General features: G+C 55.8%; 3 protein-coding genes across 5 annotated transcripts in view; 1 reads left to right on the top strand and 2 right to left on the bottom strand.

Moving 5' to 3' along the window:
• The window catches only part of LOC132322850 (basic proline-rich protein-like), a 9,575-nt gene extending 7,826 nt beyond the window's left edge, over positions 1–1,749 (bottom strand). Inside the window, exons 1-2 of the mRNA XM_059837569.1 lie at positions 1,190–1,749; positions 846–1,033 (exon numbers count right to left, since the gene is read on the bottom strand). Of these exons, the coding sequence (XP_059693552.1) occupies positions 846–1,033; positions 1,190–1,749 (748 nt within the window). The remainder of the gene's footprint in view (positions 1–845; positions 1,034–1,189) is intronic.
• Positions 1,251–15,227, top strand: HNRNPC (heterogeneous nuclear ribonucleoprotein C). Of its 3 annotated transcripts, XM_059837574.1 has the most exons (9): positions 1,251–1,340; positions 3,984–4,010; positions 7,675–7,939; positions 10,097–10,211; positions 11,221–11,268; positions 11,383–11,540; positions 12,606–12,707; positions 14,018–14,172; positions 14,931–15,227. In XM_059837574.1, the coding sequence occupies exons 3-9, from the start codon at positions 7,699–7,701 to the stop codon at positions 15,012–15,014; spliced, it is 903 nt and encodes a 300-aa protein (XP_059693557.1). In that variant the 5' UTR covers positions 1,251–1,340; positions 3,984–4,010; positions 7,675–7,698; the 3' UTR covers positions 15,015–15,227. The 3 variants fall into 3 exon arrangements, with proteins under 3 accessions (XP_059693557.1, XP_059693554.1, XP_059693555.1); XM_059837571.1 differs by lacking the exons at positions 1,251–1,340; positions 3,984–4,010; positions 7,675–7,939 and adding exons at positions 7,997–8,130; positions 8,163–8,270 and having other exon boundaries at positions 11,221–11,295; XM_059837572.1 differs by lacking the exons at positions 1,251–1,340; positions 3,984–4,010; positions 7,675–7,939 and adding an exon at positions 8,931–8,967 and having other exon boundaries at positions 11,221–11,295.
• An 876-nt stretch (positions 15,228–16,103) lies between these two features.
• On the bottom strand, positions 16,104–23,520 carry TTC5 (tetratricopeptide repeat domain 5). Its single transcript, XM_059837575.1, is given in 11 exon segments — positions 16,104–16,318; positions 17,050–17,194; positions 17,456–17,574; positions 17,576–17,644; positions 18,387–18,533; positions 18,843–18,899; positions 19,395–19,486; positions 20,622–20,811; positions 21,588–21,802; positions 21,895–22,045; positions 23,372–23,520. Coding segments are annotated over 11 exon segments (1,422 nt in total). The 5' UTR covers positions 23,456–23,520; the 3' UTR covers positions 16,104–16,165.
• Between the last annotated feature and the right edge of the window lie 372 nt (positions 23,521–23,892).

Below are 23,892 nucleotides of genomic sequence, written 5' to 3'. Positions count from 1 at the left end.
TAACTGGTTTGAATGGGACACACCCGGTTCCCTCCGCCAGACCGGTTTAACTGGGCCCAAACCAGTTTAATTCACCCCAAACCAGTTTAAATCACCCCAAACCAGTTTAATTCACCCCAAACCAGTTTAACTGGGCCCAAACCAGTTTAATTTGCACCAAACCAGTTTAATTCACCCCAAACCAGTTTAATTCCACCCAAACCAGTTTAACTGGGCCCAAACCAGTTTAATTCACCCCAAACCAGTTTAATTCGCCCCAAAACCGGTTTAATTCCACCCAAACCAGTTTAACTGGGCCCAAACCAGTTTAATTCATCCCAAACCAGTTTAATTCGCCCCAAACCAGTTTAACTGAGCCCAAACCAGTTTAATTCACCTCAAACCAGTTTAATTCACCTCAAACCAGTTTAATTCGCCCCCAAACCAGTTTAACTGAGCCCAAACCAGTTTAATTCACCTCAAACCAGTTTAATTCACTCCAAACCAGTTTAACTGGGCCCACACCAGTTTAATTCACCCCAAACCAGTTAATTCGCCCCAAAACCGGTTTAATTCCACCCAAACCAGTTTAACTGGGCCCAAACCAGTTTAATTCATCCCAAACCAGTTTAATTCGCCCCAAACCAGTTTAACTGAGCCCAAACCAGTTTAATTCACCTCAAACCAGTTTAATTCACTCCAAACCAGTTTAACTGGGCCCACACCAGTTTAATTCACCCCAAACCAGTTTAATTCGCTCCAAACCAGTTTAACTGGGCCCACACCAGTTTAACTGCGCCCACACCACTTTATTTGGGCCCAAACCAATTTAAAAGGCCTAAAACCAGCGCGAACTGAGACCCGGCCTGGCTCCGCCTCCTTCGCCTGACTGACAGCGCCGCTGTCCAATCGACGCGCGCTCGCTGCGCCTTTCGTCCAATCAGAGCCCGCGCTGAGTTCCTCGCCCCGCCCTATCTTCTGAGCGAATCCCGACAGTAAGCGCATGCGCACAGCTCGCCGCGCGTCCTCGGGCGGGCTCTCTGCAAGGCGCTCGCTTGCGATTGGTGAAGCCGGAAAACAGGCGGCGAGAGTAGCCAATCAGCGCCGCGCTCGGCGTGATTGACACAATCTCCGAGCCACTCGCCGCCTCTCCTCCCCCTCCCGCGCAGCGGCGCCCCGCGCTCTCCCATTGGTTCAGAGTCTAACTGACATCCGAGCTACCCAATCAGCGAGGAGAACCGGGAGGCGGGGGCGGGCCGGGCGCCGCTCGCGGCGCTGAGGGCGGCGCGGGCGCCATTTTGCGCTCAGCCCCCGGAGGAAGCGGCGGCGGCGGCGGCGGGAGCGCAGCGGTGCCCGGAGCGGTGAGGGGGCAGCGGGGGCGGCTCCGGGCGGGTCCCGCCGGGGCTCCGGGGGTGCCCGAGGAGGGGGAGATCCCCCGGGCGGGGCTGCGGCGACGTGAGGGGAGAGGACGGGGGGGGGGCGGAGATGGCGGCGGCGCGTGAGGGAGCGAGGCGGGAAACGGGGGAGGGAAGGGGGGGGGGGCCGCCCCCTCAGAGCCGTGAGGGGAGAGGCGGGGCCAGGGCCACGATGGGCGGGGCCAAAGCCTTTCAAAAGCTCATTAACCGTCGCGGGCGCTAATTGCGGCCGGCGGAGGGTGGTAATTAACCCCTTCGGGGCCGTAATTAACCCCTCGGGGGCGGGGTCGGCGCCGATAAAGGCGTGGTTCGGCTCGGGAGGCGGGGCGTCGCTGAGGGGGCGTGGTTTGCTCATTAACGGGCGAATTAATTATCTCCGGATTTGATTAACCCCCCTGTGGGCGGGGTTGACCTCTCAGGGGGGCGTGGCCTCTCCCTCATTAACCCCTGGGGTTAATTAACCTTTTGGGCACGTGGCTGGGCCTAATTAATTACACTGGAGGCCTTCATATGCATAATTAACCCCCCAGGGGGCGTGGCTAATCGTTCAGGGACTAATTAACGCCCTTAAGGATAATTAAACCCGTGGTGGGCAGAGTCAAACCACGAGGGGCGGGGCCTGTTTGCTGTGGGCGTGGCCAGCCCGCGCCCTGGGGGCGCTGAAGGCATTGGGAACTTTAATTAAACTCATTAACGGATTAATTAGCAGCTCCGGGGGCTGTTCGCCCTGAGCTTCGCAGCCAAATCCCCCAATTTCCCTTTCCTCGATTTTTCCCAATATTCCCCCCGTTTTCCCCCTTAATTTTTCCTATTTTTTCCCCACTTTTCCCAATTTTCCCCCATATTTTCCCATTTCCCCCGATATTTCTGAATTTTCTCCCCATTATTTCCAATTTTTCCCCATTTTCCCCATCCCCTCCCATTTTTCTGAATTTTTCCTGTTTTTCCCTAATTTCCCCCCATTTATCCCGACTTTCCCCAATTTTCCCCATTTTTTCCCCATTCCCCCCATGTTCTCAAAATTCTCTTTTTCCCCATTTCCCCCTGCATTTTTCTCCCATTTTTCTAAACTTTTCCCCTTTCTTTTTGATTTCCCTCATTTTTCCCAACTTTGCCAAATTCTTTCCCAATTTCCCCCATTTTTCCCAATTTTCCCTAATTTTTTCCCAATTTCCTCTCATTTTTTCCAAATTTCCCCCAATTTTTCCCATTTTCTCCAAGTTTCCCCAATTTCCCCCAATTCTTTCCCAATTTTCCCTAATTCTTTCCCAATTGTCCCCATTTTTTTCGCAATTCTTCCCAAATTTTTCCCAATTTCTTCCCATTTTCCAGATTTTCCCAAATCTTTCCTATTTTTCCCAATTCTTTCCCAATTTCCCCAGTTTTTCCCAACTTCCCCAATTTTCTCCCAAAATTTTTATCCTATTTTCCCCAAATCTTTCCCAATTTTTCCCAATTTCCCCCCATTTTCCCCCAGTTTTTCCCATTTTTTAATGCCCAGTCAAACCCCATTTCCTCCCCAGTTTTGGGGTCAAACCCCCCGAAATTCCCCAATTTTGGGTCAAACTCCCCCAATTTCCCCAATTTTGGGTCAAACTCCCCCAATTTCCCCAATTTTGGGGTAAACCCCCCCAAACCCCCCAATTTTGGGGTCAAACCCCCCCAAATTCCCGAATTTTGGGGTCAAACCCCCCTGAATTCCCCAATTTTGGGGTCAAACCCCCCAATTTCCCCATTTCCCCCCTAATTTTGGGTCAAACGCCCCAAATTCCCCATTTCCTCCCCAATTTTGGGGTCAAATCCCCCAATTTCCCCAATTTTGGGTCAAACCCCCCCAAATTCCCCAATTTTGGGTCAAGCCCCCCAATTTTGGGGTCCAACCCCCCCCAATTTCCCCATTTCCCCCCCAATTTTGGGTCAAACCCCCCAATTTTGGGTCAAACCCCCCCAAATTCCCCAATTTTGGGGTCAAACCCCCCAATTTGGGGTCAAACCCCCCAATTTTGGGGTTACACCCCCCAATTTTGGGGTCAAACCCCCCAATTTCCCCAGTTTTGGGGTCAAACCCCCCAATTTGGGGTCAAACCCCCCCAACTCCCCCCAATTTCAGTTCCCCTCCCCCCCGTACCCCCCACTCCCCAAATCCCCTTTTCCCCCCCAACCCCTCCCCTCTCCCCTCCCCCAGCCCGGGCTCAGAGGGGGCGTGGTCAGTGGTGGGGGGGCGTGGCCTGGGGCTGTGGGGGCATGGCCGGAGGGGGGGGAGGGGTCGCTCAACCTTCTCTCCTTCCGCAGGTGCGCCCGGACCGGCCCCTCCCCCCCCAGCCCCTCCCCTCCCCCTCCCCCGCGCCCTTTTGGGCCGAATCCGCCCGATTTTGGAGGTTTTTATTAAAAACATTTAAAAAAAGGGGGGAAAGAGGAAAGAAAGAGAAACCGACCCAAACCTCGGGGGTTTTGTCGCGGTGGGGGAGGGGCGCTGCTGGGGGCGGGGCCTGAGCGCGGTGGGGGAGGCGGGGGAGGGGCGGCCCCTCCCCCCCAGGCCCCTCCCCCCGCCCCCAATTTGCCTTTTTTTTGTCTCTTTTTTGTCCACAGCGCGATTTTTTTGAGCCGGCGGCGACCGTAAGTTCCAAATTTTCCTTTTTTTTGTGGTTTTTTTTTTTTTATTGTTGGGTTTTTTTTTTTTTTTTTTTTTTTTATTATTTTTCCACCCCTTTTCTCCCCCCTTTCGCTCTCCCCCTCCCCCACCCCCCAACAAATCATGCGGGTTTTGCCCCTCCCCCCGCCCTCAAGCCCCGCCCCCTCTGCCCCTCCCTTGCCCCGCCCCCGGCCCCTCCCCCCCGAGCCCTGAACCTGCCCCAAAAGGCCCAAAATGGCCCAAAGTGCCCCAAAGCAGCCCCAGACTGGTCCTGAAGGCCCCAAACGGCCCCGAATGGCCCCAGAAGGAAAAGGGGCGGGGCCAGGCCAGGCCCCTCCCCGCCCCTCCCCCCTCGCTTCGCTCGACGGGGGCTCCAAAAAAATTTTTAATTTTTTTTTTTAATTTTTTATTTTTCTAATTGTTGTTTTTTTTTTTTTTTAAATTGGTTTTTCACTCCCGATTTTTTATTTTTAATTTTTTTTTTAATTTTTTTTTTTAATTTTTATTTTTTTTCCCTCCAATTTTTTCCGGGGCTTCTTTGGCTCAGCTCCTGCCCCTCCCCCTCGCCAAGCCCCGCCCCCCTCCCGTTTTGGCCACGCCCCCTCTCCCCCCTCTGCCCCTCCCCCTTCGCCGCCGCCGACCCACGGACGCCCCTCCCCCCCCACCGGAGCCCCTCCCCCCACGGTAAGAGGCGGAGCTTCCTTGGTATGCAAATTAGCGCTAATCCAGGCTGGCCAATGAGGGGCCGGGAGCCCTCGTTAGGCGTTCGCAGCTAATTAGGGATGGTAATTAGGGGGTCGAAGCAGCACTAAATCACATAATTAATGTTGGTAATTAATTCCCTGATTAATTATGCTAATAAGCATGTTTAATGCCGGCTGATTATTAGCATAATTAATTAGTTAATGGAGCTCCAATGGCAACGAGGACAGCGCTAATTAGCGCTGCTGGGCACCTCAGGGTTTATGCTAATTAACCCCTAATTAGCAGGCAGGGTAACTAGGCAATACTCATTAGCATTAATTGTGGGGAGGCTTCAGGCGATTGGCTGATCGTTAATTATGCTAATTACCCTGATGGCTGCTGGGTAATCACCCTAATTAACGAGGGGCGGGGCTAAGGAGCCAGGCTCATTAGGAAGCCAATAAAGAAATGCACTAATTAAGGTGGGGGGGGGCGTGGTTGGTAGGCCCTGGGCATGCTAATGAGATGCTAATGAGATGCTAATGAGATGCTGATTGGGGGTTCAGTCCAGGGAGCTTCCGGAAGTTTCTGGGGCCTCCAGGGGGGTTTGGGGATTTTGGGGCTTTTTGGGTGGTTCTGGAGTTTTTTGGGTTTTTGGGGTTTTTTGGGTGGTTCCAGGTGGGTTTGGGGAGATTTTGGGGTTTTTTGGGGGTTTTTGGGTGGTTCTGGAGCTTTTTGGGTTTTTTTGGGTGGTTCCAGGTGGGTTTGGGGAATTTCTGGAGTTTTTGGTTCTTTTTGGGTGGTTTTGGAGCTTTTTGGGGTTTTTGGGGTTTTTTGGGTGGTTCCAGGTGGGTTTGGGGATTTTTTGGAGTTTTTGGTTCTTTTTGGGTGGTTTTGGAGCTTTTTGGGGTTTTTGGTTCTTTTTGAGTGGTTCCAGGTGGGTTTGGGGATTTTTTGGAGTTTTTGGTTCTTTTTTGGGTGGTTCTGCAGCTTTTTGGGGTTTTTTGGGTGGTTCCAGGTGGGTTTGGGGAGATTTTTGAGCTTTTTGGGGTTTTTTGGGTGGTTCTGGAGCTTTTTGGGGTTTTTTGGGTGGTTCCAGGTGGGTTTGGGGAGATTTTGGAGCTTTTTGGGGTTTTTTGGGTCGTTCCAGGTGGGTTTTGCGCTTTTGGGGTATTTTTTTGGAGTGATTTTTGGGTAATTTTTGGGTGTTTTTTGGAGCTTTTTGGGTATTTTTGGGTGTTTTGGAGTTTTTGGGTTTTTTCTGAGTGGTTTTTAGAGGATTTTAGTTATTTTTGGGTGGTTTTTGGAGCTTTTGGTTCTTTTTTGGGTGGTTTTTGGAGGTTTTGGGTGGTTCCAGGTGGGTTTGGGTGGTTTTTGGAGCTTTTTGGGTATTTTTTGGAGGTTTTTGGGTGATTCCTGGTAGATTTTGGTGTTTTTAGAGGTTTTTATTTTTGGGTGGGTTTTAGTCGTTTTTAGAGTTTTTATTTTTATTTTGGGGTGGATTTCGGTGTTTTTAGAGTTTTTATTTTTGGGTGGATTTTGTTGGTTTTAGACATTTTTATTTTTGGGTGGATTTCGGTGGTTTTTGGAGTTTTTATTTTTTGGGTGGATCCTGAACATTTCTGTGGGTTCTTTTAAATTCTCTAAATTCTCTTGGAATCTTTGGATTATTTTGGGTTCTCTGGGTTCTTTTGGATTATTTTAGATTCTTTTCGGTTCTTTGCATTCTTTTGGATTTTTTTTTGGATTATTTTAGATTCTTTGGGATGATTTTAATTTTTTTTTATTATTTCGGGTTATTTTAGATGATTTTAAATTATTTTAGATTTTTTCTGATTCTTTTGGAACTCTTTGGAGTCTTTTGGATTATTTTGGATTATTTTAGATTCTTTTGGGCTATTTTAAATTATTTTGGATCCTTTTAGATGATTTTGAATTCTTTTGGATTATTTTAGATTATTTTGGATAATTTCAGATTCTTTTGGATTCTTTTAGATTCTTTTGGGTTATTTTAGATTCTTTATATAATTTTAGATTCTTTTAGATTCTTTGAAAAATTTCAGATTCTTTTGGATTCTTTTAGATTATTTTGGATAATTTCAGATTCTTTTGGGTTATTTTAGATTATTTTGGGTTATTTTAGAGTCTTTTGGATTGTTTTAGCTTATTTTGGATGATTTCAGATTATTTTGGATAATTTTAGATTCTTTTGGGTTATTTTAGATCATTTTAGATTCTTTTAGATTCTTTGGATAATTTCACATTCTTTCGTATTATTTTAAATTATTTTGGGTTATTTCAGATTCTTTTGGATTCTTTTAGATCATTTTGGGTTTTTTTAGATTCTTTTGGGTTATTTTAGATTCTTTATATAATTTCAGATTGTTTTGGATTCTTTTAGCTTATTTTGGATAATTTTCGATTCTTTTAGATTCTTTTGGGTTCTTTTAGATTCTTTTAGATTATTTTAGATTATTTCAGATTCTTTTGTGTTATTTTACATTCTTTTAGATTATTTTAGATTATTTCAGATTCTTTTGTGTTATTTTACATTCTTTTAGATTATTTTAGATTATTTCAGATTCTTTTGTGTTATTTTACATTCTTTTAGATTATTTTAGATTATTTTAGATTCTTTGGATAATTTCAGATTGTTTTGGATAATTTTAGATTCTTTTGGATTCTTTTGGGTTATTTTAGATTCTTTTAGATTATTTTAGATTATTTTAGATTCTTTGGATAATTTCAGATTGTTTTGGATAATTTTAGATTCTTTTGGGTTATTTTAGATTCTTTTAGGTTATTTTAGGTTATTTTGGATCCTTTGGGTCATTCCACCTTCTTTCAGATCTTCTTGGGTCACTCCAAGCCCTTTTTAACCATTCCCAGCCCTTTTCCCCCCAATCCCCGCCCTCCCCCCACCCCTCCCCTCCCCCACCCACTAACCCCGCCCTCCCCCCGCAGGCCCCGCCCCTCGCCCCGCCCACCATGGCCAGCAACGTCACCAACAAGACGGACCCGCGCTCGCTCAACTCGCGCGTCTTCATCGGCAACCTGAACACGCTGGTGGTGAAGAAGAGCGACGTGGAGGCCATCTTCTCCAAGTACGGCAAGATCGTCGGCTGCTCCGTGCACAAGGGCTTCGCCTTCGTGCAGTACGTCAACGAGCGCAACGCCCGCGCCGCCGTGGCGGGAGAGGACGGGAGAATGATAGCAGGGCAGGTGCTAGGTGAGTCAGAGTCACCTGTGGGGACAGGTGTGGGTACAGGTGTGGGTACAGGTGTGGGACAGGAGCGCGGCTTCGCCTTCGTGCAGTACGTCAACGAGCGCAACGCCCGCGCCGCCGTGGCGGGAGAGGACGGGAGAATGATAGCGGGACAGGTGCTAGGTGAGTCACCTGTGGGGACAGGTGTGGGACAGGTGTGGGTCAGTGTGGGACAGGTGTGGGACAGGTGTGGGACAGGAGCGCGGCTTCGCCTTGGTGCAGTACGTCAACGAGCGCAACGCCCGCGCCGCCGTGGCGGGAGAGGACGGCAGGATGATAGCGGGACAGGTGCTAGGTGAGTCACCTGTGGGGACAGGTGTGGGACAGGTGTGGGACAGGAGCGCGGCTTCGCCTTCGTGCAGTACGTCACCGAGCGCAACGCCCGCGCCGCCGTGGCCGGGGAGGACGGCAGGATGATAGCGGGACAGGTGCTAGGTGAGTCACCTGTGGGGACAGGTGTGGGACAGGTGTGGGACAGGTGTGGGTCAGGAGCGCGGCTTCGCCTTCGTGCAGTACGTCAACGAGCGCAACGCCCGCGCCGCCGTGGCGGGAGAGGACGGGAGAATGATAGCAGGGCAGGTGCTAGGTGAGTCACCTGTGGGGACAGGTGTGGGACAGGAGCGCGGCTTCGCCTTCGTGCAGTACGTCAACGAGCGCAACGCCCGCGCCGCCGTGGCGGGAGAGGACGGCAGGATGATAGCAGGGCAGGTGCTAGGTGAGTCACCTGTGGGGACAGGTGTGGGACAGGTGTGGGACAGGAGCGCGGCTTCGCCTTGGTGCAGTACGTCAACGAGCGCAACGCCCGCGCCGCCGTGGCCGGGGAGGATGGGAGAATGATAGCGGGGCAGGTGCTAGGTGAGTCACCTGTGGGGACAGGTGTGGGTCAGGTGTGGTCAGTGTGGGCCAGTCTGGGTCACTCTGGGGTCACACAGTCAAGGCCCGCGCCGCCGTGGCCGGGGAGGACGGCAGGATGATGGCCGGGCAGGTGCTAGGTGAGTCAGAGCCACCTGTGGACAGGTGTGCACAGGTATGGTCACTCTGGGGTTCTGTGAGGGGTTACGGAGTCTCTGAGGGTGGCGCAGGACAGTCCCCACCTCAGGTGTGACCAGTGATGGTCGGGGAGGTGGGCAGCCAGGTGGCCACGGTCACTCGTGGTCATTTTGGGGTCATTTTGGGAGGTTTTGGTGGTTTTTGGAGGTGTTACGGACTCCAGGTGGTCAGCAGGTAACCGTGGTCACTGGTGGTCATTTTGGGGTCATTTTGGGAGGTTTTGGTGGTTTTTGGAGGTGTTACAGACTCCAGGTGGTCAGCAGGTGAGCGTGGTCACTCGTGGCCATTTTGGGGTCATTTTGGGGTGGTTTCAGTGGTTTTTGGTCACTTTCAGGTCACTGAGTGGTCACTTTTGGGTCAGTTTTGGGGTTATTTTCGGGGTCACTTTGGGGTCAGTTTTTGGTCATTTTGGGGTCAGTTTTAGGTCACTGTGTGGTCAATTTTGGGTCATTTTTGGGGTCACTTTGGGGTCATTCCCGAGGTCACTTTTGGGCTCGTTTTGAGCCACTTTTGGGTCTTTTTTCCCCATTTCTTGGGCCCGCCTGAGGTGAACTCCTCCCCAAACAGCCTCAAACATCCCAAATCAGCCCAAACTGCCCCAAAGCTCCCGAAACTGCCCCAAATCAGCCCAAACTGCCCCAAATCCCCCCAAACACACCGGCTGTGGCCCGCAGACATCAACCTGGCGGCCGAGCCGAAGGTGAACCGGGGCAAGGCGGGGGTGGAGCCCCAAACCCCCCCAAACTGCCCCAAATCAGCCCAAACTGCCCCAAATCCCCCCAAACTGCCCCAAACTGCCCCAAACCAGCCCCAAACCAGCCCCAAACTGCCCCAAACCAGCCCCAAACTGCCCCAAATCCCCCCAAACTGCCCCAGATCCCCCCAAACACACCGGCTGTGACCCACAGACATCAACCTGGCGGCCGAGCCGAAGGTGAACCGGGGCAAGGCGGGGGTGGAGCCCCAAACTGCCCCAAACCAGCCCCAAACTGCCCCAAACCAGCCCCAAACTGCCCCAAATCCCCCCAAACTGCCCCAAATCCCCCCAAACACACCGGCTGTGGCCCGCAGACATCAACCTGGCGGCCGAGCCGAAGGTGAACCGGGGCAAGGCGGGGGTGAAGCGCTCGGCGGCCGAGATGTACGGGTCAGTACCCGCCCCCCCGTCACCGTCCCCCCTCGTCAGGTGGGGACCCTGGGGGGGCCCTGGGCGCGGCTTTGGGGCGAATCGCGGCGCTTCCGGGTCCAGGAGGGGATTCCTGGGGTGCCCAGGGGTGCTGGGGGGCTCTGAGGGGATGGGGAGGGGGTTTGGGGGGGTTCAGGAGGGAAATCTGGGGGGGTTTGGGGGCCAGGTGGGATTTGGGGAGAGCTTGGGAGGTTTGGGAGGTTTTTGGGGGGCTTCTGGGAGGGTTTGGGGGGTCCCAGAGGGGGTTTTAAAGTGTCCTAGGGGTTTTTTTGGGGGGAGGTTTAGGATTCTGGGGGGGTTTGGGGTATCCCAGAGGGATTTTGGGGTGTCCAGGGTTTGTTTTGTGAATCCCAGGGGATTTTGGGGAATCCCAGGAGTTTTTGGGGGGGGCTTTGGGAGTTTTGGGGTGTCCCAGGGGGGTTTGAGGAATCCTAGGGGATTCTGGGGGGTTTGGAGTGTCCCAGGGTTTGTTCTGTGAATCCCAGGAGATTGTGGGGAATCCCAGGGGGTCTTGGGGGGATTCTGGGCGGTGTGGGGTGTCCCAGGAGATTTTTGGGAATCCCAGAGAGTTTTTGGGGATGCCTGGGGGGTTTGGGGTGTCCCAGGGGGGTTTTGGGGTTGCTCAGGGGATTGTGGGGAATCCCAGGAGTTTTTGGGGTGTCCCAGGGGGTTTTGGGACTCCCAGGGGATTTTGGGGACTCCCAGGGGGTTTTTCAGGGTTTCTGGAGGGTTTTTGGGGAATCCCAGGGGATTTTGGGGATCCCAGGGGGTTTTGGGGGGTTTCTGAGGGGTTTTGGGACTCCCAGGGGGTTTTGGGGAATCCCAGGGGATTTTGGGGATCTCAGGGGGTTTGGGGGAATCCCAGGGGATTTTGGGGATCCCAGGGGTCTTTGAGGGTTCCTGTGGGGTTTTGGGGGTTCCTGTGGGGTTTTGGGGACTCCCAGGAGTTTTTGGGGGGTTTCTGGGTGGGTTTGTTTTGGATCTGACTTCCCTCACCCCCCCTCCCCAGGTCATCGTTTGACCTGGACTACGACTTCCAGCGGGATTACTATGACCGGTACCAGTATAAACCAGTTCAGAGCGGGTTAGGGACCCCACCCCCCCCCTCCCGGCCCCGCCCCATCGCCCCCGGGGGGCGGGGCCGGGCCCTGACGCGCCCCTCCCCCCGCAGGATGTACAGCTACCCCGCCCGCGTGCCGCCCCCGCCCCCCATCGCCCGCGCCGTGGTGCCCTCCAAGCGCCAGCGCGTGTCCGGCAACACCTCCCGGCGGGGCAAGAGCTTCAACAGCAAATCCGGGCAGAGGGGCTCCTCCTCCAAGTCGGGAAAACGTACGGACACGCGGGCTGGGCGGGGCTGGGGTGGTGGGTGTGGCTCTGCAAGATGGCGGCTGCAGGGGGTGATGGGGGGTATTTGGGAGTCATCCAGTATGGCCGCTGCTGGTGGGAGTAATTCAATATGGCTGCTGCTATGAAGAGTAATTCAATATGGCCGCTGCTGGTGGGAGTAATTCAATATGGCTGCTGCTATGAAGAGTAATTCAATATGGCCGTTGCTGCCATCCAATATGGCTGCCACCATTCAATATGGCTGCCGCCGTGCGTAATTCAATATGGCTGCTGCTGGGAACAATCCAATATGGCTGCTGCCATAGAGTAATCCAATATGGCTGCCACCATACAATATGGCTGCCACCATTCAATATGGCTGCCGCCGTGCGTAATTCAATATGGCTGCTGCTGGGAACAATCCAATATGGCTGCTGCCATAGAGTAATCCAATATGGCTGCTGCCATCCAATATGGCCGCTGCTGGGAGTAATTCAATATGGCTGCTGGTGGGAGTAATTCAATATGGCCGTTCCTGCCATCCAATATGGCTGCCGCCATTCAATATGGCTGCTGCTGTGATTAATTCAATATGGCTGCTGCAGGGAATAATCCAATATGGCTGCTGCCATAGAGTAATCCAATATGGCTGCCGCCATCCAATATGGCAGCTGCTGGGAATAATCCAATATGGCTGCTGCCATAGAGTAATCCAATATGGCTGCTGCCATAGTTCAATCCAGCATGGCTGCCTCCATAGCAGAATCCAACATGGCTGCCCCCATAGTGCAATCCAACATGGCTGCCCCCATAGCTCAGTCCAACATGGCCACCCCATGTCTCAATCCCATTGGCTGCCCATGGCAGTCCAAGATGGCCGATTCTGAGGGGGTTTTTGGGGTGATTTCAGTGAAAGGAGACAATGTCTGTCCCCAGTCCAAGATGGCCGATCCTGAGGGGGTTTTTGGGGTGATTTGGGGTGATTTCAGTGAAAGGAGACAATGTCTGTCCCCAGTCCAAGATGGCCGACCCTGAGGGGGTTTTTGGGGTGATTTGGGGTGATTTCAGTGAAAGGAGACGATCTCCAGAGCATCAAGAAGGAGCTGGGGCAGATCAAGGCCAAGGTGGACGCGCTGCTGGAGAGCCTCGAGCGGCTGGAGCGGGAGCAGAGTGAGCGCCGGCAGCGGGAAGGGGGGGGGGGACCCCAGATTTGGGTCAAAAACCCCAAAATCCAGAGCTGGGAACCCAGAGTTCGGGGGGACAGCAGCCCTTCAATCCAGGGGGGGGGCAAACCCAGTTTGGGGGGTGGGAACCCCAGTTTGGGGGGTGGGAACTCCAGTTTGGGGGGTGGGAACTCCAGTTTGGGGGGTGGGAACCCCAGTTTGGGGGTGGGAACCCCAGTTTGGGGGGTGGGAACCCCAGTTTGGGGGGTGGGAACCCCAGTTTGGGGGGTGGGAACTCCAGTCTGGGGGTGGGAAACCCAGTTTGGGGGGTGGGAACCCCAGTTTGGGGGGTGGGAACCCCAGTTTGGGGGGTGGGAACTCCTAAACCCCATTTTCCCCCAAATTTCCCCTAAATCCCGTTTTTTCCCCCCAAACCCCATTTCCCCCCCCAAACCCCATTTCCCCAATTCCCTGTGTTTTCCTCCAAAACCCCGTTTTTCCCTGGTTTTCCCCCAAACCCCATTTATCCCAATTCCCCACGTTTTCCCCATTTTTCACCGTTTTCCCCCAAATCTCCATTTTCCCTGTTTTTTCCCCATTTCCTCCCGTTTTTCCCCTGTTTTTCCCCATTTTCCCCAATCTGTGACATTTTCCCCCAATCCCTGTTTTTCCCCATTTTTCCCCAATCTGCGACGTTTCCCCCAATCCATAATTTTCCCCATTTTTCCCCGTTCCCTCCCAATCCCCATTTTCCCCCATTTTTCCTCATTTTTCCCCGTTGTCCCCAATCTGTGACATTTCCCTCCAATCCCCATTTTTCCCCATTTCTCCCATTTTTCCCTGTTTTCCCCATTTTCCCCCATTTTTCACGTTTTTCCCCCCATTTCCTCCAATCTGTGACGTTTCCCCAATCCTCATTTTCCCCATTTTTTCCCCATTTCCCCCGTTTTTCCCCATTTTTTTTCCATTTTCCCCTGTTTTTCCCCATTTCCCCCCAATCTGTGCCGTCCCCCCCAATCCCCATTTCCCCATTTCCCCCCATTTTCCCCATTCCCCCATTGTTTCCCCATTTCCCCCCAATCTGTGCCGTCCCCCCCAATCCCCGTTTTCCCCCATTCCCCCCATTGTTTCCCCATTTTCCCCCGTTTTCCCCCCATTTTTCCTCAATCTGTGATGTTTCCCCCAATCCCCTTTTCCCCCGTTTTTCCCCATTTTTCCCCATTTCCCCCCAATCTTTACCATCCCCCCCAATCCCCATTTTTTCCCCATTTTTCCCCATTTTCCCCCCATTTTTCCCCCCACCCGTGCCGCCCGCAGAGGCCAAGAGCGACAAGGCCGAGGAGGAGCAGGGCGGCTCCGGCTCCAAGAAGGACGAGGCCGGCGGGGCCAAGGCCGAGGGCGGCCACGAGGACTCGGCCGAGGAGGGCGACCTGCTGGACGACGACGAGGCCGAGGAGAGGGGGGACGAGCAGGTGAGAGACCAGTATGGACCAGTATAAACCAGTAGAGACCAGTATAAACCAGTATAGACCAGTACAGACCCACCAGTGACCCCCAGTACAGAGCAGGCCCCCCCTGTCCCTGCTGGACGACGACGAGGCCAAGGAGAGGGGGGACGAGCAGGTGAGAGACCAGTATAAACCAGTACAGACCAGTATAAACCAGTATGGACCAGTACAGACCCACCAGGAACCCCCCAGTACAGCCCAGGGACCCCCCAGTACAGCCCAGTACAGAGCAGGCTCCCCTGTCCCTGCTGGATGACGACGAGGCCGAGGAGAGGGGGGACGAGCAGGTACAAACCAGTACAGACCAGTATAAACCAGTATGGATCCACTAGGGACCCCCCCAGTACAGCCCAGTGACCCCCAGTACAGACCAGTACAGAACAGTGACTCCCAGTACAGACCAGTGACCCCCAGTGCCCCCCCAGTACAGACCAGTGACTCCCAGTACAGACCAGTGAGCCCCAGTGCCCTCCCAGTACAGACCAGTGACCCCCAGTGACCCCCAGTGTCCTCCCAGTACAGACCAGTGCTCCCAGTACAGACCAGTGACCCCCAGTGCCCTCCCAGTACAGACCAGTGACCCCCAGTCCCTTACCAGTGCTCCCAGTGCCCCCCCAGCCCCTCCCCCAGTCTCTCCCGGTGTGGGTGGGTGTGGCCATGTGTGGGGGAGGGGCAGCCCCGCCCCGCCCCTCCCCCCTGACGCGGCCCCGCCCCCTGTGCAGCTGGAGTCGCTCAAGGGGGACGAGAAGGAGGCGGAGGAGGGCGAGGACGACCGGGACAGCGCCAACGGCGAGGACGAGCCCTGAGCCCCGCCCCCAGCCCGGCCCCGCCCCCCGCGCCCCGCCCCCGCCGTGCTCGTGCTGTCGTGACCCCTCCCCCCCACCGCCCTCCGTAGTTCTGTCCCCGCCCCCTTTTCCTGCACCCCGCCCCCACCACACGGCCCCGCCCCCACCCCGTGCCCCGCCCCCCTCGGTTAATTTTGATACCTCGAGATGACGATTAAAGGACGGATGTTTGTAGGCGTGGCTCTGCCTGGGGGAGGGGCCACGGGAGGGCGGTGCTGGAGGGAGGGGTGGGACACACCCCAGGCAAGATGGCGGCCCCGGTGTGACACAATCCAAGATGGCCGCCATCATGCAGCAATCCAACATGGCAGCTTCTGATACAATCCAAGATGGCCGCCCCCATGTGACACAATCCAAGATGGCTGCCCCTGAGTACTTATCCAATATGGCTGCCCCATGTGTTGCAGTCCAAGATGGCCGCCCATGGATCAATCCTATAAGGCAGCCATGTCAAAAAATCCAATATGGCCACCCCGTGCCCCACCCAAGATGGCGGCCCCTGTGTGACACAATCCAAGATGGCCGCCATCATGCAGCAGTCCAACATGGCAGCTTCCATGTGCCTACATCCAAGATGGCCGCCCCATGTGCCACAATCCAAGATGGCTGCCCCTGGGTACTTATCCAATATGGCCGCTCCGTGTGTTGCAACCCAATATGGCCGCCCATGGACCAATCCAATATGGCAGCCATGTCAAAAAATCCAATATGGCAGCCACGTGCCCCACCCAAGATGGCGGCCCCTGTGTGACACAATCCAAGATGGCCGCCATCATGCAGCAGTCCAACATGGCAGCTTAGGTGTGCCTACATCCAAGATGGCCGCCCCCATGTGACACAATCCAAGATGGCCGCCCCCATGTGACACAATCCAAGATGGCTGCCCCTGGGTACTTATCCAATATGGCCGCTCCGTGTGTTGCAACCCAATATGGCCGCCCATGGACCAATCCAATATGGCAGCCATGTCAAAAAATCCAAGATGGCCACCCCGTGCCCCACCCAAGATGGCCGCCCAGCCCCGCCCCCACGGATCTCAGGACACCGAAATCCCAAAATTCTCCTTTATTGCCCCAAATCCCCCCCAGCCCCCAGGGGAGGGGTGGGCGTGGTCAGCGCGGTGCGGGGGGCGTGGCCTCGTCCGGCGGCGCGCTGGGATTGGACAGCGCCAGGCGGGGCGGGGCCAGGGCGGAGCCCGGGGGGCGTTTCCCGTTGACCACGAGCGAGAGGGGGGAGGGGACGCGGAGCCCCAGGAAGGAGAAGGTCTGGGGGGGGAGGGGAGACCAGTAAGGACCAGTACAAACCCGTAAACACCAGTCCAAACCAGTATGGACCAGTACAAACCAGTATGGACCAGTAAGGACCAGTATAAACCAGTAAATACCAGTACAAACCAGTAAATACCAGTACAAACCAGTCCAGACCAACCCAAACCAGTCCAGACCAACCCAAACCAGTCCAGACCAACCCAAACCAGTCCAAATCACTCCCAAACCAGTATAACAAGTCCCAAACCAGCCCCAAACCAGTTTAACCAGCCCAAACCAGCCCAGACCAGCCCCAAACCAGTATAACCAGTCCCAAACCAGTATAACCAGTCCCAAACCAGTCCAAACCAGTCCCAAACCAGTATAACCAGCCCAAACCAGTCCAAACCAGTATAACCAGTCCCAAACCAGTCCAGACCAGTCCCAAACCAGTCCCAAACCAGTCCCAAACCAGTATAACCAGTCCCAAACCAATCCCAAACCAGCCCAAACCAGTATAACCACTCCAAACCAGTATAACCAGTCCCTCCCAGTCCAAACCAGTCCAAACCAGTATACCCAGTCCCAAACCAGTCCAAACCAGTCCAAACCAGTATACCCAGTCCCAAACCAGTCCAAACCAGTCCAAACCAGTATACCCAGTCCCAAACCAGTCCCAAACCAGTCCAAACCAGTATACCCAGTCCCTCCCAGTCCCTCCCAGTCCCTCCCAGTGCCCCCAGTCTCACCTGTCCCTGGTGCTGGTGCAGGTGCTGAGTCAGCAGCGGCTCGGCCACGCCCAGCGCGTCCCCCACGGCCACGCCCCACGTGGGGGCGGAGTTATAGACGGTGACGGCAGCCACGGCCCCGCCCCCGTCCTGCAGCCCTATCGTGCTGTGACGTCACAAAGGGGCGGGGTCAGCCACGGCCACGCCCACGGTTTGCACCCAGGAACCTCCCAGCCCCTCCCAGTTCAATCCCAGCCCCTCCCAGTATAAACCAGTCCCTCCCAGTGCCTCCCAGTCCCCTCCCAGTAACCCCCAGTCCCTCCCAGTTCATCCCAGTTTCCTCCCGGTTCATCCCAGTCCAAACCAGTCCCTCCCAGTACAAACCAACCAATCCCAGTACAAACCAGTACAGACCAGTGTCACTCACTAGGGCACGCCCCCGGGCGGGGTCAGGCTGAACAGGGCCCTGCCCAGCACCACGCGCTGGGGGTTGGGCCCGGGCCGCAGGCCTGCGATGGGGGAGGGGCGCGGCCCCCCCGCCCCCCCCCAGCGGGCCCAGCAGGGGGAGGGGCACCGGCCCCGCCAGGCCCCGGCGCCGCTTCCCGCGCAGCTTCCCCTGGGGGCGGGGCCCAGTCGGGACACGCCCACCAGCCCCTCCCGGTCCCGCCCAGTTCCCGCGCAGCTTCCCCTGGGGGCGGGGCCCAGTCGGGACACGCCCACCAGCCCCTCCCGGTCCCGCCCAGTTCCCGCGCAGCTTCCCCTGGGGGCGGGGCCCAGTCGGGACACGCCCACCAGCCCCTCCCAGTTCCCTCAGGCCCCGCGCAGCTTCCCCTGGGGGCGGGGCCCAGTCGGGACACGCCCCAAAGCCCCTCCCGGTCCCGCCCAGTTCCCACGCAGCTTCCCCTGGGGGCGGGGCCCAGTCGGGACACGCCCACCAGCCCCTCCCAGCCCCTCCCAGTCCCGCCCAGTGCTCCCAGTTCAGTCCAGTCCATCCCAGTTCCCCCCCAATCCCCTCCCACTACAAACCAGTCCCCCCCAGTCCCCTCCCAGTCCCTCCCAGTATAAATCAAGGACCCCCCAGTCCCATCCCAGTATAACCCAGTAACCCCCTAACCCCTCTCAATCCCTCCCAGTATAACCCAGTCCCTCCCAATCCCTCCTACTGATCCCCCAATCCCCTCCCAGTCCCTCCCAGTATAAACCAGTCCCCCCGAGTGATCCCCCAATCCCCTCCCAGTCCACCCCAGTCCAGCCCAATGCCCTCCCAGTCCCTCCCAGTATAACTCAGTGACCCCCCAGTCCCTCCCAGTATAACCCAGTCCCCCCCCAGTCCCCCCCAGTGCCCCCCAGTTGCCTACCCTGCTCTCCAGCAGCCGGCACAGGTTGCCCAGGTAATCCATCAGGTGTTGGTGCCGCCTCCGAGGCTCCTCCCACGCCGGGGCCAGCTCGGCCGCGCGGCTCAGCCCCTCCAGCGCCCCCTGGAACCGCTCCAGGAACTGCAGCAGCTGGGGCAGGCAAACTGGGTTATACTGGTTTGTACTGGGAGGGCTCAGCCCCTCCAGCGCCCCCTGGAACCGCTCCAGGAACTGCAGCAGCTGGGGCAGGCAAACTGGGTTATACTGGTTTGTACTGGGAGGGCTCAGCCCCTCCAGCGCCCCCTGGAACCGCTCCAGGAACTGCAGCAGCTGGGGGGTCAAACTGGGTTATACTGGTTTGTACTGGGATATACTGGTTTCTACTGGTTTGTACTGGAGGGGAGTGCAGCTCCAGCCCCACCCCCCAGGCCCCGCCCCCCGAGGCCCCGCCCCTCTCACCGTGGCCCGGTTCAGGTGCAGGTCGGGGTTGGCGGCAGCCGCGGGGTCCACGCGCTCCTGGAGGGGGAGGGGAGGGTGGGCGGGGCATGTCGTGGTGGGCGGAGCCATCGGCTTCCTTATGTGGCGTGGCCACGCCCCCTTGGTCACAGCCACGCCCCACCCAAACCTTACAGCGCCCCCTAGTGGCAAAAAAAGCGCCGTGCATGGCCTTATATGGCATGGCCACGCCCCCACCCGGTTCATTAGCATGGCCGCACCTCCTAGGTATAGACCACGCCCCCTGCTCCACCCAACCTCAGGGCCACGCCTCCCAAAACCCCATTTTGGCTTGAAACTATTAGGGCGTGTCCCCACCCCTTGGGTTGGCCACACCCCAATCAGACCACGCCCCCATGATTAGGCCCCACCCCCTCACCACCTGCTAATAGGCCAGGCACTGCCCCCAGTCTGACCCCGCCCCCTGGGTTGGCCACACCCCTGGTTAGACCACACCCTCTGTGCGGCGCCGCCCCCATGGTTAAGCCCCGCCCCCGGCTGGCCCCGCCCCCTCACCGCCTGTCCGTAGGCCGCGAGCGCGCGGCGGGCGCTGCCGGGGCTCTGCCCCCCCGCGAAGAACAGCGACACGTGGGCGTTACCCAGCACGTCTGCAACGGACAGGTACACACCTGAGCACACCTGGGCACACCTGGGCACAGCTGGGCACAGCTAAACCACACCTGAGATACACCTGGGTACACCTGGATACACCTGAGCACACCTGGGCACAGCTGAGATACACCTGGGGACAGCTGAGATACACCTGGGCACACCTGAGATACACCTGGGTACACCTGAGCACACCTGAGATACACCTGGGTACACCTGGGCACACCTGAGATACACCTGGGCACACCTGAGCACACCTGGGTACACCTGGGCACACCTGAGATACACCTGGGCACAGCTGAGATACACCTGGGCACATCTGAGATACACCTGGGCACAGCTGAGATACACCTGGGCACACCTGAGATACACCTGGGCACCCCTGAGATACACCTGGGTACACCTGAGATACACCTGGGCACAGCTGGGCACACCTGAGATACACCTGGGCACACCTGAGATACACCTGGGTACACCTGAGCTATCCCAAACGCAGCACATGGGCATTACCCAGCACGTCTGCAATGGACAGGTACACCTGAGCACACCTGGGCACACCTGGGCACACCTGGGCACACCTGAGATACACCTGGGCACACCTGAGATACACCTGGGTACACCTGAGATACACCTGGGCACACCTGAGATACACCTGGGTACACCTGAGCTATCCCAAACGCAGCACATGGGCATTACCCAGCACGTCTGCAATGGACAGGTACACCTGAGCACACCTGGGCACACCTGGGCACACCTGGGTACACCTGAGATACACCTGGGCACACCTGAGATACACCTGAGCACACCTGGGCACACCTGAGCACACCTGGGTACACCTGGGCACACCTGAGATACACCTGGGCACACCTGGGCACACCTGGGCACACCTGAGATACACCTGGGTACACCTGAGCTATCCCAAACGCAGCACATGGGCATTACCCAGCACGTCCGCAACGGACAGGTGCACCTGAGCACACCTGGGCACACCTGGGCACACCTGAGCCCCTCCCAGCCCCACCTGTCCCCCAGGTACCCCCAGGTGAACTCACACCACGATTGGCCGTCCCTCGGGTCACACCTGAGCCCCTCCCAGCCCCTCCTGTCCCACACCTGTCCCCCAGGTGAACTCACACCACGATTGGCCGTCCCTCGGGTCACACCTGACCGCCGCCTCCGCCTGGGCCAGGCTCTCGCGCAAGGCCCCGCCCCCCGGGCCGGGCCCCGCCCCCCCGGAGCCCGGCCCCTCCCCCCGCGGGCCTGGCCCCGCCCCCTGCGCGCGCAGGGCCATGGAGAGGAGGCGCCGCGCCTCGGGGTCCTCCCCCTGCAGGGAAAGGGGCGGGGTCAGCGGGAGAGGGGCGGGGCCAGGAACCCGGCCACGCCCCCGGCCTGAGGGAGACCCCAAAATCCCCCAAAACCACTAAAACCACCCAAAATCCCCCAAAAACCACCCAAAATCCCCCAAAATCCCCCAAAATCCCCCAAAATCCCCCAAAAACCACCCAAAATCCCCCAAAATCCCCCAAAACCACCCAAAATCCCCCAAAACCACTAAAACCACCCAAAATCCCCCAAAAACCACCCAAAATCCCCCAAAAACCACCCAAAATCCCCCAAAACCACCCAAAATCCCCGAAAACCACTAAAACCACCCAAAATCCCCCAAAAACCACCCAAAATCCCCCAAAACCACTAAAACCACCCAAAATCCCCCAAAACCACCCAAAATCCCCCAAAACCACCCAAAATCCCCCAAAAACCACTCAAACCACCCAAAATCCCCCAAAACCACGAAAACCACCCAAAATCCCCAAAAACCACCCAGCCTGGCCCATGACCTGACAGTGACCCCAGAAACCCCAACATCCCCCAAAACCACCCAAAATTCCCCAAATCCACCCAAAATCCCCCAAAAACCACCCAAAATCCCCCAAAACCACTAAAACCACCCAAAATCCCCCAAAACCCACCCAAAATCCCCACAAAATCCCCCAAAAACCACCCAAAACTCCCCAAACCACCCCAAAACCCCCTCCAAACAATCCCCCAAAACCCCAAAATCCCCGAAATTGCCCCCAAATCCCCCAGCCCCTCCCCCACCTGCTGCAGGGCCCCCCCGAAGGCCTCCCGGGCCCCCCTCAGGTCGCCCCGCCGCCATCTTTGCTCTCCCAGCTGCCGCCAGGCCACGCCCAGGGCGGGGTCCAGCTTCAGGGCGTGGCCCAGCGCCAGCTCCGCCCTGGCCCCGCCCACCTCGGGGGCCACGCCCAGCGCCCGGGCGCGAAGCACCAGCGCTCGGCCACGCCCCTCCGGGGATACTGTGGGGAAAGGGGTGGGGTCAGGGGCGGGGCTGGAGGGATGATGCCTGCCACGCCCTGCCACGCCCTGCCACGCCCGGCCACGCCCCCACCGTGGATTTGCTCCATCAGCTTCAGCGTCCGCTCCATCTCGGCCACCAGGGGGTCCTGGGCGGGGTCGTGGGCGTGGTCATGGGTGTGGTCGTGGGCGGGGTCGCGGGCGGGCAGAGTGTCCCGGAAGTGATAGAGATCTGTCACCAGCGCCTGGGGAGGGACCAAAATCAGCAGAAATTGGGTTGAAAATAACCCAAAATTACCTCAAAATCAACCCAGAATCAGCTCCAAAATAACCTGAAAGTACCCCAAAATACAACCCAAAATCGACCCAAAAATGACCCTAAATCAGCTCAAAAATGACCCAAAATCAAAGGGAAATATAACTCAGAACCACCTCCAAAATAACCTAAAATTACCCCAAAATATAACCCGAAATCGACCCAAAAATCAACCCAAAATCAGCTCCAAAATAACCTGAAATTACCCCAAGGTACAACCCAAAATCGACCCAAAAATAACCCAAAATCAGCTCCAAAATAATCTGAAATTACCCCAAAATACAACCCAAAATCGACCCAAAAATAACCCAAAATCAGCTCAAAAATGACCCAAAATCAACTGGAAATACAACCCAGAACCACCTCCAAAATAACCTGAAATTACCCCAAAATACAACCCAAAATCGACCCAAAAATAACCCAAAATCAGCTCAAAAATAACCTGAAATTACCCCAAAATATAACCCAAAAACGACCCAAAAAAACCCCAAAATTAGCTAAAAATGACCCAAAATCAACGGGAAATATAACTCAGAACCACCTCCAAAATAACCTGAAATTACTTCAAAACACAACCCAAAATCGGCCCAAAAAAACCCCAAAATCAGCTCCAAAATAACCTGAAATTACCCCAAAATACAACCCAAAATCAACCCAAAAAAACCCCAAAATCAGCCCACAATACAGCCTATAAAAAAAAACAAAATCACCCCAAAGAAGAACCCAAAATAAACCCAAAAAAACCCAAAAAATACCCAAAAAATCACCTCCAAATACAATCAAAATCACGTCCAAAAATAACCTCAAAAATCAACCCAAATCACCCAAAAAAACCCCCATCAAAACCAACCTAAAATCAACCCAAGATGAACTAAAAATATAACCCAAAATCACCTCATAAATAACCCAAAAATAACCCAAAAAAAGCCCAAAAATAACCCCAAAAATAGCCCCAAATACCCCCTAAACATCCCAAAACACCCGCAAAAATGCCCAAAACACCCACAAAACCCCCAAACACCCCAAAATCCACAAGCCCCCCCCCAAACTCCGCAGCTGCCCCCCGGGGGTTTGTGAGGCGATTTTTGGGCGGATTTGGGGCCATTTTGGGCAAAGTTCCCCTCACGAATCCCATCCCCCCCTCACGAACCCCCGCCCCCCTCAGAGCCCCCTCCCCCCAGCCGGGGGTCCCTCCCCTCCCCCTCCCGATGCCCCAGCCCCTCCCCCCCTCCGGGGGTCGCCGCCCCTCCCCCACCTCGAGCCGTTTCAGCGCCTCCTCATCGCCGCCCTCCCCCTCCTCGCCGTCCGCCGCCGCCGCCTCCTCCACGGGCGCCGCCATGACAGCAGGGCCACGCCCACTTCCGGTTTCTTTCTACCGCCTTTTTGCCCGGCCGCGCTCCCATTGGCTGCTGCCGCCGTCACTTCCGGCCTTGTGCTCCTAGCCGCGCTCCCATTGGCTGCCGCCTCAAGCTTAAAATGGCGGCCGCACTTCGGGTTTTAGTATGAGGCCACGCCTCCTCGATGCCATTTAAGGTCAAATCCCACCCATAAAGGCGGAGTTTAATTTCCTTTTAAGGTAAAGTCCCGCCCTCCCTCCTTCCCGCCGCGCCTTGGCCCCGCCCATCCCGGCCCCCTTACGGTTACCAGTCGGCACAAAGGTTTGCGATTTTATTTAAAGATATTTAAATAAATTAAGTTTTAGCTTTCCCCACTCCAGCAAAATCGCGGTAAATTCCAGGGTGAAGCAGGATTTATTTCAGCGATGAATAAAGTAAA

Source organism: Haemorhous mexicanus, unplaced genomic scaffold, assembly GCF_027477595.1.
Source record: "Haemorhous mexicanus isolate bHaeMex1 unplaced genomic scaffold, bHaeMex1.pri scaffold_158_ctg1, whole genome shotgun sequence".
In the NCBI taxonomy this organism is placed as follows: domain Eukaryota; kingdom Metazoa; phylum Chordata; class Aves; order Passeriformes; family Fringillidae; genus Haemorhous; species Haemorhous mexicanus.
Note: the sequence above shows the minus strand (reverse complement) of the source record. Positions and strands in the feature narration are given on the sequence as shown.